The following is a 15,920-nucleotide window of genomic DNA, read 5'->3' on the forward strand; positions in this document are numbered from 1 at the left end:
CGGCCCACAGCTGCACTACCAGCTCCCCTGTCCCTGGCTGTGCCAGTGGGATTGGGTCTTTGGACTTGCGTCACCCAGGGATGCAGGGGCCCAGGGCGGCAGTTTGAGCCACTGCCCTGGGCCGGCCTCGGTGGAGCAGTCTCACTCCCAAGGCGGAAACCAACGCACAAGCCAAGTGGGGAATGTTTATTATTGCAGTTGCCCTGCTTGGGAGATGGGGAAACACACAGCTGGGAGGGGGATGCAGCTCCTCTTCCTGCAGGGAAGCTGTATACTGAGCTGCTCCTACAGGAGAAGGAGAAAGGGGCTCCCAGAGCTCCCCAATGCCATGCACTGTATAGCACCCGCCTTGCTACTGACTGACTCCACGAGGCCCTACCACCAATCGCATGGAGGGGCAAGGAGACGGCCTTGCCTCTGGGGAGCTCCCACAGGTGGATCCTGCCCCCCAGCAGGGAGTTCTGCCCCTGGGTCTCACGTGCCTTGGAAGATTAGGCCAGAGGCAGGGTTGGCTTGTAGGGGGTTAGGTGGGTGGGAGGGGGGAAGGAATGATGATGGGAAACCACGCTTCCCCTCTCAGCTATGTATAAAGCTGCAATCTGATGGCCCTACCGTGCAAAGACAGGCTCCCACCACAGCTGCTGCCCACAGAGGATACATGCCTGATAACCCCTGCTGACTGAGCAAGGCCCAGCCACAGGGAACATGGCTGCCCAGCTCCTGCTGTTTCCTCTTCTCCCTTCCCTCACCTCTTCTCTGCACCCTCTTTCCCCTCCTTCTCATCTCCTCTCTGCTCACTCAGGTCAGAGTCTGCTTCTTCCTTCAGGTTCCTGCTTCCAGTCCTCAGATTCCCACTCAGAAACTGCCTCTTACCCTGTCGCTGCCATTCGGCCCATCACAGGCATGAGGGAGCCAGAAATGGTCCCCACCCCACTATGGCCTATTTATTGCATTTACCCCACAAGGCAGTTCGGGGGATAAAAGCAACTCATCCCGACGTACTACAATCTATATAACTTCCAGGATCAATGAACTCAGGGGAGAAAGGCAATCTTTGCTAAGGATCCAGGACTTTGTCCCTTCCACTAAGAGCTGAGAAGGCTCCTAGAATGTATGCGAAAGCCCCAGTGGCTCCTCTGGTAAAACCAGCACAGACCAACCCTGCCATTCCTTACCTGGCTACTGTAAAACACCAGCAGAATTAGGGATTTAGGGCCCTCTCTGACCTCTTCAGAAAGCAGCCAAAAGGGCCCAGCCCCACTTATTTCTCTGCGTGGGTCACTGCGGAGGGATGGTCACTGTCACAACTGCAACCCTGCCCTCATTTTACCCCCATGGGCAGAGTTCTACCAACACCCGACAGAGGAAGGCTGGGATGAAGAAGATAGGAGATTGGGGGGGGGGGGGGGGCGGTGGAAGTGGGAGCGCGGTGTCCCCTCGGTGGCAGCAGCAGCAGCAGCTGGGACTCCCCTGTTAAGCAGGGCCTTCACCCCCACCCCCCAGCACTAGCAGCCCAGGTACCACCCCAGGCGGGAGGAGAGAGCCAGGGGAGCTTGTGCGCTCCAGCCCCTCAAATATAGCAGTCAGACGAGGCCTGCGTTACTCGTGTCCGGGCCGGAGCTGGGCAGAGGGAGCACTGCTTTGAGATTAGCCCCTTAGGGGCCTAACACGGATACCAATGTCACGATGCTCGCAAAGGCGCTAAGGGCAGCAGGCGCAGGCTGGCACGTGCGAAGCAGGACCTGGGCGAGCTCAGGCCCCATCACCCCCCCTCAGTCCTTTTTGAAGGCCGTGCCGTGGAGGTTGTTGTAGTGAGCCCTGATGTACACAGGCTCTGGGCTGTAGCGGTAGGAACTTTTGCTCATCCTCCTGCTGCTGGGCACCTCCCTGTAGGGGGAGAAGGCGGATTTGCGGGACACAGGGTAGTCGGACTCGAAGGCGAGGCCCCGCTGCAGAGCCTGGGGCTGGAAGGAGCTCGGCTGCAGGAAGACGGGATCCTCCAGCCCCAGGAAGGAGAGGGGATGGTGGCCTCGGCTGGTTCGCCAGTCTCCTCGCAGCTGGGATGTCTCCAGGGACGGGGAAGTCACAGGCCTGGTGCCCTCCTGACTTCGGCATGGCTCAGCAGGGGGCTCATTCTCACGCGCTGTCTCCTCTTTCTTCGCCACCAACCTGGGCAGCTGAACAGTGAGAGAACATGTGTTAACCCCCCGCCGGCCTATGGCGATGGGCAGATGCACTGCCAGCTGGCTACTGCCTCCCCTGGCCCCAAGCTGGGGCCAATAGCTGCCAAAGGGACATCTGAGTACTGAAGAAACCGCACTTAGCTCCTGTCTACTCTGCTCTGTAACTCAAGCCCACCCCTCCGACATTCACCATAAGAGTTGGGGTTTGCCCCAGTCTTTGGCCAGAATCCACTGCCACACTGTCCCCACCCCAGAGGTGGCTGCATTTCCCTGGCGCAGCACGTGGCGGAAGGTGCTACAGAAATAAACAGAGGAAGGACACGTCTGGCCCGCCATCCCCTGCCCTCCTTCCTCATTGGCATTCGGCTGAACCCCCCATTCCATCCCAGAAAGGGGGAGGAAACCTGCCCCACAGCCCTGCTCCAGACCTGCCCTGCGACCAGCCTCCCATCTCCTCGGTGGGTGCAGTGGGGGGGGGATGAGCCTCAGCCCAAAGAGGCCTCCATCTGGACCATGCTGCCCAGGGGGAATAAATCCCTTTAGCTAAATCCCCGCGCACTGGGCAGGGACAGGGAGGCTTCACTGCAGCTCTCACTCACCGAGTTCAGCCCAACTCGGCACAAACAAAAGGGATGGGAGGGGGTTGGGGAGCTGGCGCAGTGGCTCTGGGGGGTAAGGAATGCCAAGACTGCAAAGCATGGCCCCCGCAGACGCCCTCCCTGGCCTTCAGCATCCTCCCTGATTTCCCTGCAGTGGGAGACGGGGCGGCAGGACCAGCCACACCAAACTCATTCTCTGCTCAGTGGGGGGACCCTGTGGGGTTAGCTCCCCCCCCTCGTCCCACACATTCCTGCTTCAGATTGGAGCCAGCCAGCCTCCCTGCCCCCTCCCCACAAGTGACTGCTCCCAGCCTGAGAGGTCACTCTGCTCGTTCTGGGCCCGTGTGCCGAAAGGCGGGCGGTGTGCTGGCCAACGGGCCCAGTCCAGCCCTCAGGACCAACTCAGGTCTGGAGCTTCGGCAGCGCTGCTGGGCCCAGACCTGCCGTCAGACTTTGCTCAGGCTCCGCGGGACTTGCAGCTGTCCCACCCTCCCCCTCAGGCTCCAGGGGACTCAGACCTCTTCCCTCCTCAGCCCCAGACTCCCTGGGTCCAGACCTGCTCCCCTCCAGCCCTGCTCAGTCGCCAGGGGACAGGCTGCTGCCAGAGGCTGGGAGATGCAGTGATTAGCAAGAGGGACTTTGGCTGCCTGTGGAGCAGAGCTAGGTTCTCTCAGGGTGGAAACGCCTGGTTCTGACTTGTCTCTGCCGACTTGTGGGTGCCGGACTCCTGGGTGTTAGGGCCCCTTAGCTGGGATTTTCACTGTAAGGCTTTTCCAAAGGCCCCCTGGCCTCAGTGGGGAGATCCAAGGAGGACAAAGGTTCCCCCCTGGCTCATTTGCTCAAAGACAGAGGGTCAAACCTGCCTAGGGATGGGGAGGTGCACAAGTAAAGGCTGATGACACCCCAAAGACAGGGCCAGCGGCCTAGATCCAGCCCTCCTCCATCCCCAGCCAGGATCTGCCCTGCCCTACTCCATCCCCAGTCCCCTCTCTTCTCTCCCCACAAAGCCCTGGATCCTCATTCTCTACGCTGCTCAGGCCTCACACCCAACACAGAGCTGGGGCTCCGGGCCAGTCCTGCCCCTCAAAGCAGAAAAGCCTGCAGCCGGAACTCGACTCCAGACAGGTCCCCAGGGGGCAGGCAGTGGAGTCCTGTGGGTTCAGGGGGGCAGCCTGTATCTCCATGGACACATGACTAATGGGCTGAGAGCCCTGGGTCAAGCAAAGGGAGGGAGGAAGGGAGGCAGGAATCAGCTGGAGGGGAGAGGGTCATGCCCTGAACTTTCACCTTCCCAGGAATTTCTGGTCACAGACCCTGACTCTCTCAGCTGGGATTTCCTAGGAAAGGCCACGTGAGCCGCACTCTGGGGGTCTGGCTGCATCAGTCTGTCCAGTGAATGGACGGACAGACCCCACACGCAGTATGTGGCTTTTGGGCCAGCCAATCTGAGAGGCCACTTTAGCCAAGGGGTGTGACAGAGCACTTGGCTGTGCGCCTCCCACCTGACTGGCAGTAGCCCCTGCTTCGGGGCTCCAGACAACGCTCTCCAGCGACCCTGAATCACAGCACCGGGTTCACAGGAGGAGGGGGGCAAAGGACTGGGCTAGCAGGGGGGCTGCAGATCAGGACTGAGGGGCATTGGCAGGGCTGTGTGTGAGCAGGCCAGGGCTGGGGTGCATCGGCAGGGCACACCCCCCTCTGCACCATGGCCTGTGTAAGGGGAGCCAAGAGGCCATCACTTCCCCAAGCCCAGGGAGTGTCCCCAGCCCCCAGCTCATGGACTGCTACATTCTGAGCTGAAGGAGCCAACTCTAGCATGGCCCAAAGCAGCCCCAGGCTGGCGCTGCAGGGTCACACCTCTTAGCCCTGGGTAGGATTCCTTACACTCCAGACAGGAGGCCCAGCAGGGAGAAGATGCAGGCCCCAGCCCAGAAGGGGCTGATCCTGGCTAAGAGCATCCTGCCCTCCCACAGCCCCCTCTCCTGCCATGCCGAGGGAGGGGAGCTCTCAGAGGAAGGGATAAACTCACCAGCATGTGGCGGGAAAGGGTCTCCACCATGCTCCCGGTAACGCTGCGCCAGGCATCCCCCAGAACGCCCACCGTCTCTCTGGCTATGGAAGCTGCCTTGCGGGGAGTGAGTTGGAGCAGCTCCCCAGCTGTCCCCCAGGCAGCAGAGGGGACCCTCCTCACGCTGGAGATGGTGGCGAGATAGGTAGTTTGCAGGTTCTGAGCCATGCTGCTCACCAGGCTTGGAGTCTTGGCACCCTCGGCCATCTGCAAGGAGAAACGCCCAGCCACTCTGGTTAGCGCCACCCACAGCCCATGCTGGGGAGCTGCAGGCCCCATCTCTACCGTACAGCCCGGTCCCTCCCTCTGAGTGCCCCAGCCCCCAGCAGCCCAAGGACTGAATGGATGATTTGGAGTCAGTGCCATTGGCTTGGGCTGAGCGGCTTGCCCTGGGGGCTTTATCCTGCTCTCCCTTGCCCAACTCCCCAGGCCTCCAGAGACAAGACAAGCCTGCCCCCCCCCCATCCCCCTCAGACCCTTCAAGGCTGTATTTCCAGCAGAAGTTTGTCCAACTCCCCTGGTTGTGGCGGAGGTGAGGGCAAAGGAGCAGGGCTCTCACCCCCAACCTGCAGCTTCCCTTGTCCCAGCAGGCCTGCTGCTAAGGGAAAGTTTCCACTCAGCCGTCTCCAGTGCTTGGTCTCCGGGCCAGATCCTCGGTCCTGCTCCAGCAGCACAAAGCAGCTGTGAAGCCGCTGGATCTAGCCTTCCAAGGATTCCCCCCCGCAGAGGTGAATCCACCCACACGTGTCAGAGCTTCAGTAGCGGCTCTATATCACCCGCTCAGTGCCCAGTGCAAGGGGCACTCGTGGGCACAGAGGGGTGTGGCAGGGCACCCCAACTCACCAGCCTGAACTGCCCCCTAGGGCTAAGGGCCTACAACTGGACGCTAGAGCAGCCTCCCCCGCTCCCCCCCTTCACTGCACCCAACACAGCTCAGCCAGGCCAGAGACTTTGCATCTGCCACCTCCCTTTCCATGGAGAGTGGCTGCAAGACAGGGGCCTCTCCCGATCCTCCACCAAGTGACGGAGGCTAAAGACACTCCCTTCCCACCACTCCATAAGCACATCCAAACCCTCAGCTTGCAACGCCATCCCCACGGCTCCAACTGGGAGGGCACAAACGGGTGGGCTTCCCTTGAGGGCACAGGGGTGCCGGGGCCACCCAAGGTCACTGAGCCAGTTTCTTGGGAATAAAGACCAAGGAGCAGAGGGGCACAGGGAGCATGGCCCATAGGCACATAGTGACTTCTAAACAGAACTTTATGTGACAGTGTGGTCTAGCGGTTAGTGCTGGGAGCCAGGACTCCAGGGTTCTGTACCCAGCTCTGCTACCGATTCCCTCTATGGTTTGGGAGAATCACACCCTTCCCCCTCCCACCCCCCTGAGCTTCAGCTTCCCCTCTGTACCTGATCCCTGACCGTATTAAGGGCCACAACTGTTGCCTGCAGGGGGCTTTGTAAAGGATCCCCACGGGCCCATCGGAGCGGGTGGGCTCACCGCTCTGCCCCTCTCTGTACCTCGTTTGCTTTGGTTTCTTCTTTCTTCAGCTCCTCCTTCTCTTGCCCCTGTTCTGGCTCCTTACTCTTCCCCTGGCTTAGCCATCCAGCTGCTGCATTCTGCACGTCACACAAGACCTGCTGGGCTTTGGCTGTGCTCTGCCTGGCCACAGCACCCTGCCGAGAAAGAGAGAGAGTAGAGAGCCACTGCTCACAGATGGCACCTCACAGGGCCCCCACAGAGCGGGGCAGCTGCTGCACTAAGGCCGCACTCGGGATGTCACGTCTGCATCCCTTGTGCTCATCACTGGTTTCCGAGCCCAGGTGGCAATGCGGGATGGACAGCACAAGGTTGAGAGATCGGAGCTCATTCACTGCCCCTTGCCAGGGCTTCAGATTCCCACAGCAAAGCTGAGTGGCCAGACAGAGCCTGCAGTCCAGTATCAAGAGACGGGCAGCTGCTCTGACACACAGCATGACACTGGGCCTTTGCATGCAAGGGCCTCACAGTGCTTCACGCGGGGCAAGCCACCCTCAATCCACCCCTCAGTTCCCATCTGCCAGGGGGACAGCGCTGCTGACCCAGTGCCGATGGGGCTGCGAGGCTAAGCCCATTGATGCTTTGCAGGCTCAGGGACTACAGTGAGGAGATAAAGGCTAAAGGAAAGCCTAGCAATAAATACATTAAAACGCCAACATTGCCTCTGTCAGCCTCCTGTCCCCGCCCTGTGATGGAGCTGAGGGCCACACAGGGAACGCTCACCTGCCACTGATGTGCCGCCTCTTCTGGGTGCAAAGTAGCAACGGTTTAACTGATCCACAAGAAAGCGGCACAACAGATTGGGACAGAAGGTAAGGAGAATTCCAGAGCCACTAAAAGCCACGGGGGGATTTGGCAAGTCGAGATGTACCGTAATTACCCTGGATGGAATTTGGCGAGAACACACAGCTCAAAAGCCTAACTCTTTCCAAAGGTGACTTTAGATCTTTAATCACCACCCGTGGCCCAGAGCTTGAGTTAGGTACCATCCAATTCTCTCCCCGAACACCACTCCCTGCAGCACAGCAGCCTCCTGTAATGCTGGGGTACTGAGGGCAAGAGAGTCCTAACGAGTCGCTCACACCCCATCCCTTGAAGCAGCTCCATGTTCCTTAGAGGTCTCCCAGCCCAGCTTCACTTGTGAGTGCTAAGTGGAACGGCTGGCTGCCAGAATCCATTCTGGGTCAGGGCTGTAAGTGTGACGGCTTGTCCAAAGGTCAGGGGACAAAGAGACACACATGGGAAGAAATCCCAAAAGTGGCAGGAGGCTCTGGGGTTCTGGGGAGGGTGGGGGTGGTTTCCAGCCCCAAGGGAGCCGAGTGGAGAGACGGTGGGTGGGAGGGCGACTTTTTACTCCTGATTTTATCTGTGCTTCCGCTGGGGCCTGTTGCTTTGGGAAGGATGTTATGTCAAGGCCATTAATTAACATTCTACATTTAGAGCCAGTTAAAAATAATCCAGCCCATTAGTTTGGTTGGGCCTTGCGTGCACTGATGCCACAGAGATTACGGGGGCCCAGGTCCCTGCCAGAGCTCAGGATCCTGCCTGCCTTGGAGGGAAAGCGAGCAGCTGGCAGGAAAGCAGAAGCCAAAGAGCCACTTGGCTCTTGCCACAGAGCAAGCAGAGAGAAATACATTCATAACAGCAATGCCCAGTAACCTGCTCTCCACCAATAGCAAGGCCCTGAAATATACTGGCCAAGCTCCTAGACAGGGAAGTGGTGGATAGGCCTCAGCAGTTATAGGATGTTGGGTGGTAGGAAGCCTGGGTTCTGTTCCCGACATGAACTTGCTGTGACCTTGGTGACCTGGGCAACTGTGTCTCAGTGTCTCCTCTGTGAAATGGGGATAAAACCCTGTCCTACCCTGCTGGGAGGCCTGACTGATTAGGGTGTGCAAAGCACTGAGAGCGCCGCAGGGCCAGAATAGACAAATGCAAAGGTGAGAAGGGCCACAGAGGGGCACAGTATAATTCATTATGATGATGTTTACTTCCCTGTCTCTATGCTAGCATCCTTCAATGCAGTTCAAGAGATGGCGATGGGGCAATATAACTGCTGCTACAACACCCAGCACAGGGAGCACACAGCCCTGATTTCATCTAGGTCCTCCATTAAACCTTGGCTGTCGTTTGTGTGGGTTGGGATCCAGCAGCGAGCTGGACTTTTTATAGATCCCAGGAACCCTCAGCCCAGGTTTTACGGCAGATCAGTCCTGGCACTAAGATGCTAAACAGGGTCCCCAGGCGTGTGCCGTGCTGGGCAGGGCAGGGGCACTCACCAAGCCTGGGATCCATGTGGCCAGCTCCTGCCCTCTGTCTCTAGTGCGCTGGATGGTTCTGACGGTCTGCTGGTAGGCGCGGTGGGAGACGGTGCTGGCCAAAGCACCAATCCTGCCCCAGGTGCTAGGCTGTGGCTGTGGCTGCGTCATCTCAGACCCATGTACCCTTGTTGGGTCTCGAGCTAAAGGCAGAGCAAACTGGGAATGGGCATGGGGAGAGGTGGGAACGGCGCACTCGGCCTGCGATTCACCCGACCAGCTCTGCACCCCCTTTCCATGGGAGACTCGTCTTGGAACGGCCCTCCTGGGATCTCTGGGGTCGGTGGCCCTGGGATTTCTAGTGGTGCCCGGGAACAGGTCTCTGCACTGGAACTGTCCCGCTACACCAGCAGCACAGCAAAGCCCCTTGCAGTTCAGTACTGCCCGTCACCCTTGGTCTTTCATTTCAGAAACCCCTTTTCCACCCTCCACGCTTCCCCCGCAGCCCCAACCTCCCCACAGCCCCCTTTTCTCTGCTTTCAGGCCCCACCTGTGGGATACATCTGACCAGGATGATAGCGCCACCTTGTGGAAAGCTCAGCAGCTGACTCCCTGCCAGCTGCTTGGTTGCAGGAGGCAAATAGCACCTGGGTGTGAAGGGCTCCTCACGTGGGGCCCCTCGCACAGGCAGAATCACTGTGTCCTTGGATATAACAAGGAGGAAGGAACAACAACTGGCGGAGAAGGGAGAAGGGTATTCCCAGTGCCACCCCACCTCCCCATTGCTAGGACACCACCAGGGAATATCCCAAGGGAGTGAGGTGAGAGAGAAGTACACACACACCCTCACGCCGTTCCCATGGAGGCGTCCGCCAGGCGTGCGGGGAAGACATTCGAAAGCAGCTCCCTTGGGCCTGGCTAGAAGCAGCCATTGTGCAGAGAGGGGCTGGAAAAGCTGCCCATGTTCCTCAGTGCTGAATGGCAGCAAGCTCCGCTCACCTGGGGCTGCAGCCCTCCCACAGACCTGCCCAGGCTCCTGCCCCTCCCCACATGACCCCAGGCCTGGGCTGGGCATCTCCTGAGCAGAGGCTGACAGACCCACTGAACTGGCCAATCTGAACTGGGCTGTGACCCGTGCAAAGGCCACCGAAGCCATTTTCATGTCAATCTGATTTGAGGCCAGGTCTCCCCATAGGGGAAAGGCTTCTGCATTAGCACCCAGTGCCCCCCGCCGGCCCCCGAAGCGATCCCTTGACGATTGAAGAGGCAGGGCTACCTGGTTCATGCGCCTCTTCTGGCAGGAGAAAATCCACCAGCGTCTCTAACTGTCCCAGGGCTCTGTCTACCCCAGCAGCTGCCATGTGGCTAACCCGGCTGCTCCAGGTGTATTCTGCCGTGCTTCTTGCCGTGCTCTTGGCCAACTCATAGCCCTCAGCGGTCATCCCCAAGACCCTACCTAAGGTGCCAGCGATGGAGCTGCCAATGGTGCTCCTGGCACTTTGAATGGGGGTGGAGATGGAGTCCTTCAGTTCAGTTGCAATCTGCAGGAGGAGAGATGGAGAAGAGTCCTGCAACATGCTCCAGTCACCCAGGTCTCACTGCGGGAAGGTACAGCGGCCAATGGAAACTATGGCTGCATGGGGAGATGGCTCAGAAGCAGCCGCATAGGGGAGGAGCATCAGCGCCTAGAGGGGCTGGGTTGAAGGAAGCTGTAGGGGATGAGGCACGGAAAGCCACACGCTCTCAGGTGCAGCTGAGCAGGTGTGACATGGCCCCAGGGCCTGTGTGGCTTTAGGGATGACCCTAGCCCACCCCCAGCTGTGGATGACTCTCTGGGGGCCCACAGGAGACTAGCGGCTCCTAGCATGTTGCCCTATTAACCTCAGAAGAGCCCATCACCATCCAGTTATCACCCACATGGAATCAGAGAAGGACGCCAACACTCCCACTGTCCCAGGAAAACAGGGCACTCCTCCAGGAGATATGTGGGGTGGGCAACGCCCAGGGATGGACGGGTCCCACATGAGTGTGGGTGGTGCCCAGGAATAGATGGGTCCCATAGACTGATGGGGGAGTGGGGTTGGGTCTGTTACTTACTTTCTCCACTGGGTACTGGAGGGCAGGGATCTTCTGCTCCAGGTGATCCAAGCCCCTGCAGGCCAGGACGTTGGCAGCTGTGACTGAACCAGACAAAGCCTGGATATTAGCATGGTGGTAGAGGGCTCTGTGCTACATGGTGGGGAGTGGATGATGCAGTCGGGGTGCTCTCTCCTGAGTCCGAGCAGATCCTGATATCCCAGTACAATGCTAGCTGGCACTGTGCAGCAGGGAGGGGTGCAGGCGGCATAGCAGAGGGCACCCTTGCTCTCTGCGTCAGTATTAGACGCAATGCCCTAGAGCAGTGCGGAGGTTGGGGGCGGTGGGGAGCAGGAGGTGCAATGCTACTGGAGGCGCTGTCTTCAGTAGAAGATTTAAGTGTAATGTCCCAGCCCCTCCTCCCCGACAGGCTGAATGAGGCGCCTGCCTACATCCCGGAACCTGAATCGTACAGGCTGAATGAGTTCATACTGTTTGTAAAGCACTTGGAGGTGCTTGGATAGTGGTACAATGCATTAGAGATACTGCTGATGGATTCTACCCCCTCTGCCCCTTCCCTGGCTGTGGGGGGCATGACCAGCTGCATTAGCACCCTCCCACTCCACATCTAACCTGATGTGTCCTGGGTTTCCGCAGGACAGACATGGGTCAGAGGGGACAATCAAAGGGGCGTGGCCAGGTTCACAACAGACCACAGCCGCTGCCTGCTTGTGTCACGTTTCCCGCTTAGCACCACGCGGGTGGGTGTGGGTGAGGTAGTGGGAAAGACGCCTGGCTGAGTAGCTGGGCTGCGGCTGGAAGCTGGGTGCATCAGGGGCTTTGCTGCTCCCTGGCCCTGGCATACTGCAGCCAGTCAGAGTTAGCCTTTGCAAATAGCACTGGCAGGTCTGCCAGAGGAAATCCATGGCTGCCAAGCCAAGACACTGCTCTGAGGGGCAGGGTGGGTCCTGCTGTTCCAAATGTGTCCTAGAGAGAGAAGGAGCTCGAACGCTTTCGCTGTGTTATAGACACAGGTTTCCAATGGCTTAAACCAGCCCAACGAAAGCTTGAAGCTCAACCACCTACCTAAGCTTATGTGGGAAATATTTAGCACATGTATCGCACTATTCATCCTCCACTAACCCAGCCCAGGGACAGCCAGAGTCACATGCACACACACAAGCAGGATAGCTAAGAAATTTGCCCCAAGCCATGGAGCGAGTTGGTGGCAGGGCTAGGCATACAACAAGGCGTTCCCAACTCCCAGTCCTGTGCTTTGGCTGCTGGCCAGAATCTCTCTGCCGCAGCCTTCTTCTCACAGGCAGGGGGTTCTCCGTAGCTGCTCCCGTGTGCTGACAGACCCTGGTTCCCACATGCTCCCTGAGCCCCGCTCCACCCATGACTGGGAAGAATCCAGACTCACATTGAGGCTCCAGTCTGCGCACCACAGGCTCCATGCTCCACACAGCCAGCGAGCTGGCCCCCTTGACTCCTCGCTCATAGGCCGCACACACCGATGCCACGAGCGGGTGTGCCTCTTTGGTGCTAGTGTACGTCCTCTGAAGGCTTTCACAGGTCGCATTCACCACCGGCAGCTGCAAGACCCTCTGCAGCACATTCTCCTGTGCTCCGCAAGAAGGGGACAAGTTAGGGGATGGGGCGCAAGAGAGAGCCCTGCAGGAAACACTTGATCATATAGGAGCAGGAATGTCAGTGACACCCTTTATGCAGCAATGGCCACAAGTCTTTCCTGTCAACTAGGTCAGCGTCTAAGCTCCTGCCGTAGCTGTGAGCGGGAGCCCGGGGGCTTATCCTTTGTTTCTTTGCAGCTATCAGGATGGGCGGGGGGGGAAGGAGAAAGAGAGAAGTAGTTATTTAACCCTCATCTCCATGCACCCACGGGGACCTTACCCTGCTCTAGCACATCCTGTCACCATAGTGATGGGTGAGGTATAAGACCCTGAATAGAACAGAAGGGAGAGTGAGTGGGACACAGCACAGCTCCATTTAATGGCAGTGCTCTCTGCAGAAGAGCCCTCCTACATGCAGCTCCCAGACCGCATATTGGAAGGCTGTGTGCGCCTCTGTCCATGGGCTTGTTTGCAAGGGCTCTGCGGTGTGGCCAAGTGGGGTGATGATGATAATTCCCAGACAACAGTCAGACACCACTACAGCTGGACAGAGCTCTCTGGACTGAAAGCATTGTTAGAACATTGTGCTCATACTAAGCAAACACTACAAATCAAGACACTCCTAGTTAAGTAACAATACCTTGGCTCCAGTCTGCCCATTTACGCCTAGCCCCCATCACCCAGTGCAGCACATTCATCTGGACATTACAAATTGGAGAGGCGCTCCAAGTCACCTCAATCTAGGAGGAGGAATGGGGTAGATTGGGTTAATCAACTCCTGACAAATGGCAGCTATGAAGCAAGTGCTGTCTCTGGACTGCCTGTTGCAGGGAAAGAGATGTTGGGGTTTTCAGTGATCTCCAGGTGAGGGGGAGAGTTTGTATTTGTGTTGGTGCCCATATATGTTCAGAAATGATTGTAGGTCTGTATATACAATAAATATGGTAGTTGATGGTATTTCCAGTATGAACTGGGACAAGCAATCACATAACTCCTACAGTGAGGCCAACCCAACAGCTCTGGTTTGGTACTGAATTCTCAGCATGGTAGGAGGATTGTGATCCATACTGGAAGAGTGGGTAAGGCCAGTCACTGGGCATAGGAATTGTTGATGGATTGGCAGATCACAGACGTAGATAAAGGGTCAGAGTTAAGGTTGTTTCTGGACTCTGAGCTACTGAATTTTCAGGCTTTAGTTTTTTGGACTTTTTTTTGTTTTTTTTTTTTAGGGGGGTGCAACAAGGAAGTTGGGGTTTTTAATAACTACAATTTTCTAATGATGTTTATCTTAACTGATATTTACAATATTAATTGAATCAAAGATTTTGTCTGAGAATTTCTTAGATATTTTTAAGAGAAAGCATTTAAAAACATAGATCTTGCTGAAGATGATCCTTGTTTTCTTCCAGCACAGTATATTGCTATAGTTACAGATCTGTTGCAAAGACGATGCAGATTTTTTCAACGGAACACAATACAACATAATATTTGATTCAAATACTCCACTGGCAGTATTAGCAGTGGTCCATCTGATATTGCGCATGCACAGCGGTCTTTGCCTCTCCACCTCCTTCCCCACACTCACCTTCGTGCTTCCATTCTGCATTTTCTGGCTTCTGTTTGCTGCCATCATGCCACATCAGTTTCAAAGGGAAGTTCAGAACCTAGTCAAGGAGCTCCCTGGAAAAACAATGCTGGAAGTGGTCTCAGTGCCAGTCTCTGCTGGAGTCTCAAGCTGTATGGTACATCAGGACCTCTTACATCCTAGACTGGCAGGGGCAGAGAGCTGTGTTGAGGGAGCACATGCCTCTGGTGGGAGACCTGGTATTGCTTAACAGCAACTCATCGATCCAATTAAGCAGCAGAATTTGTGACTCCAAGAAGAGTCCCAAATGAGCCTCCTCAGTTAAAGAAAGCCGGGGACTTAAATAAGAGACAGAGGCATCAGCAAAGCTGGGGAGCCCAAAACTGGAGTAACCGTTCTGAGTCGGGACTCGCATGCATCGCAGAGCTGTGGGGGGACTGAATAGCAGAAGGTGCTGAGAGTCACGATTGAGGTGTGCAAGGTGGAGGGTTGGGGTGGGGACTGCAGGCCAGGACGAAGGGGCATTAGCAGAGCTGTGCACAGAACGAGGGATAGGAGCAGTCAGAGGTGCGGCAGGTCAGGATTGAGACGCACTGGCAAAGCGGAGGATAATGGTCGGGGCTGGATGAGCTGGCGCTGTGGTAGGTCAGAAGGCAGACACATTCCACCTACTCAGGAGCACAGCCCAGGGCTAGTTCAGATACAGATTTCAAGACACTCGATGCCCCGTCCAATGCATTTCAACAGCACAGTGCACACTCCACCCAATGTGGCCAAGGCATCCCAAAGCCATCTCAGGAAGGAGCCTATATCTATTTCCAAAACCCTAATGCCACCTTGGGGGCACCCCTCTGACTTCCCCTATTACCACTTCCAGCACAGATTCCTTCTTTCCCAGCAGTAGATTAGATGCAGAACTGTTTCTCCTGCTGTCCCTTGCCCCTCCCCTCCATGGCACTAGGGAGGCTACACTAGGCACATGCCTGCTGTTAGGTACTCACGGAGCAGCAGTCGGACGCTGTTGTCAGCAGAGTGCCAGGAGCTGAGAGTGTCTGGTTGTGCTGTCCCTGGGAGCAGATCCTCTGACATAAATGTGTCTTACCCCAGACAGTACCACCACAAAGCCCCACCTCCCAGCTCCACGGGTCAAGGCGTCTGCAGGCTGCTGTGTTAACATGACGAATGGCTCCCTCCGGCCATAGCAAATTCAAAACAGATGATTGCATAACCAGTCTGGAAAATACCCCTGCCGTTCTCCTTGCAGATCCCAGAAACCGAGATACAGGCCCTGCGTCTAACCTGACCCTACCAAAATAATGCAACAAATAGGGAGAGAAAAATCCCTCAACATTAACACCAAGGGAGCAATGGAAACATGAGCATTAGGCGGTCGGGGGACAATCAGGAAGAATAAGTCTTGCTTGCCAGACCTGGTGGCTTTTGCTGACGGTGACAATGCCAGTGGATGGAGAGCAGGAGGGCTTGTATATTTGGGACTGAGACTGTAGCTCACAAAATCTCACTTGGAAACTTTGTCCAATGAACTAAGACACTGCTGTGTGAATCGAAAACGGGCGACAACGGAGATGGCTAAAAGAGAGCGTGGCTAGGACTGGATTTATTTAACTTCTTTAGTTGGAAGTGGCACATCAGTACAATTCACAGACACGGAGTGGGAATGAGTGGTGAATGCCAGAGGACACAGAAATAATGCAAAGGGCCCTAATGAGGTGAGAAGCCCAGGGTCAACTTAATGGGAGGGAGGAATCCCAGGGGTCAGCAATCTCTGAAAGAGACTGGTTGTTTGCAGATATGATGCTGTGGGTGTCTTGAAATAGCCAGCAGTGGATGGCCAGGGGCGACCCCTCAGCCACCACAGCAGAAAGTCCCCTGCTTGCTGAGTGGCTGCTTCATGCTTCCAGCTCCCCCAGCCCAGCAGACAGGGGCCAGAAGGGGACAGTGCAGGTCCTTGAACACCCACAG

General features: G+C 56.8%; 1 protein-coding gene across 1 annotated transcript; it reads right to left on the minus strand.

The window, feature by feature from the left end:
* Window positions 1-296: 296 nt before the first annotated feature.
* On the minus strand, window positions 297-13,982 carry PLIN1 (perilipin 1). Its single transcript, XM_067556060.1, has 8 exons — window positions 13,938-13,982; window positions 12,145-12,343; window positions 10,743-10,825; window positions 9,922-10,186; window positions 8,667-8,848; window positions 6,369-6,524; window positions 4,812-5,057; window positions 297-2,177 (listed from the first exon to the last, which is right to left on the minus strand). The coding sequence occupies exons 1-8, from the start codon at window positions 13,980-13,982 to the stop codon at window positions 1,773-1,775; spliced, it is 1,581 nt and encodes a 526-aa protein (XP_067412161.1). The 3' UTR covers window positions 297-1,772.
* Between the last annotated feature and the right edge of the window lie 1,938 nt (window positions 13,983-15,920).

This window comes from Emydura macquarii, unplaced genomic scaffold (genome assembly GCF_026122565.2).
Source record: "Emydura macquarii macquarii isolate MOO-44397 ecotype Brisbane River unplaced genomic scaffold, CSIRO-AGI_Emac_v2 contig_1644, whole genome shotgun sequence".
Taxonomy (NCBI): Eukaryota; Metazoa; Chordata; order Testudines; family Chelidae; genus Emydura; species Emydura macquarii.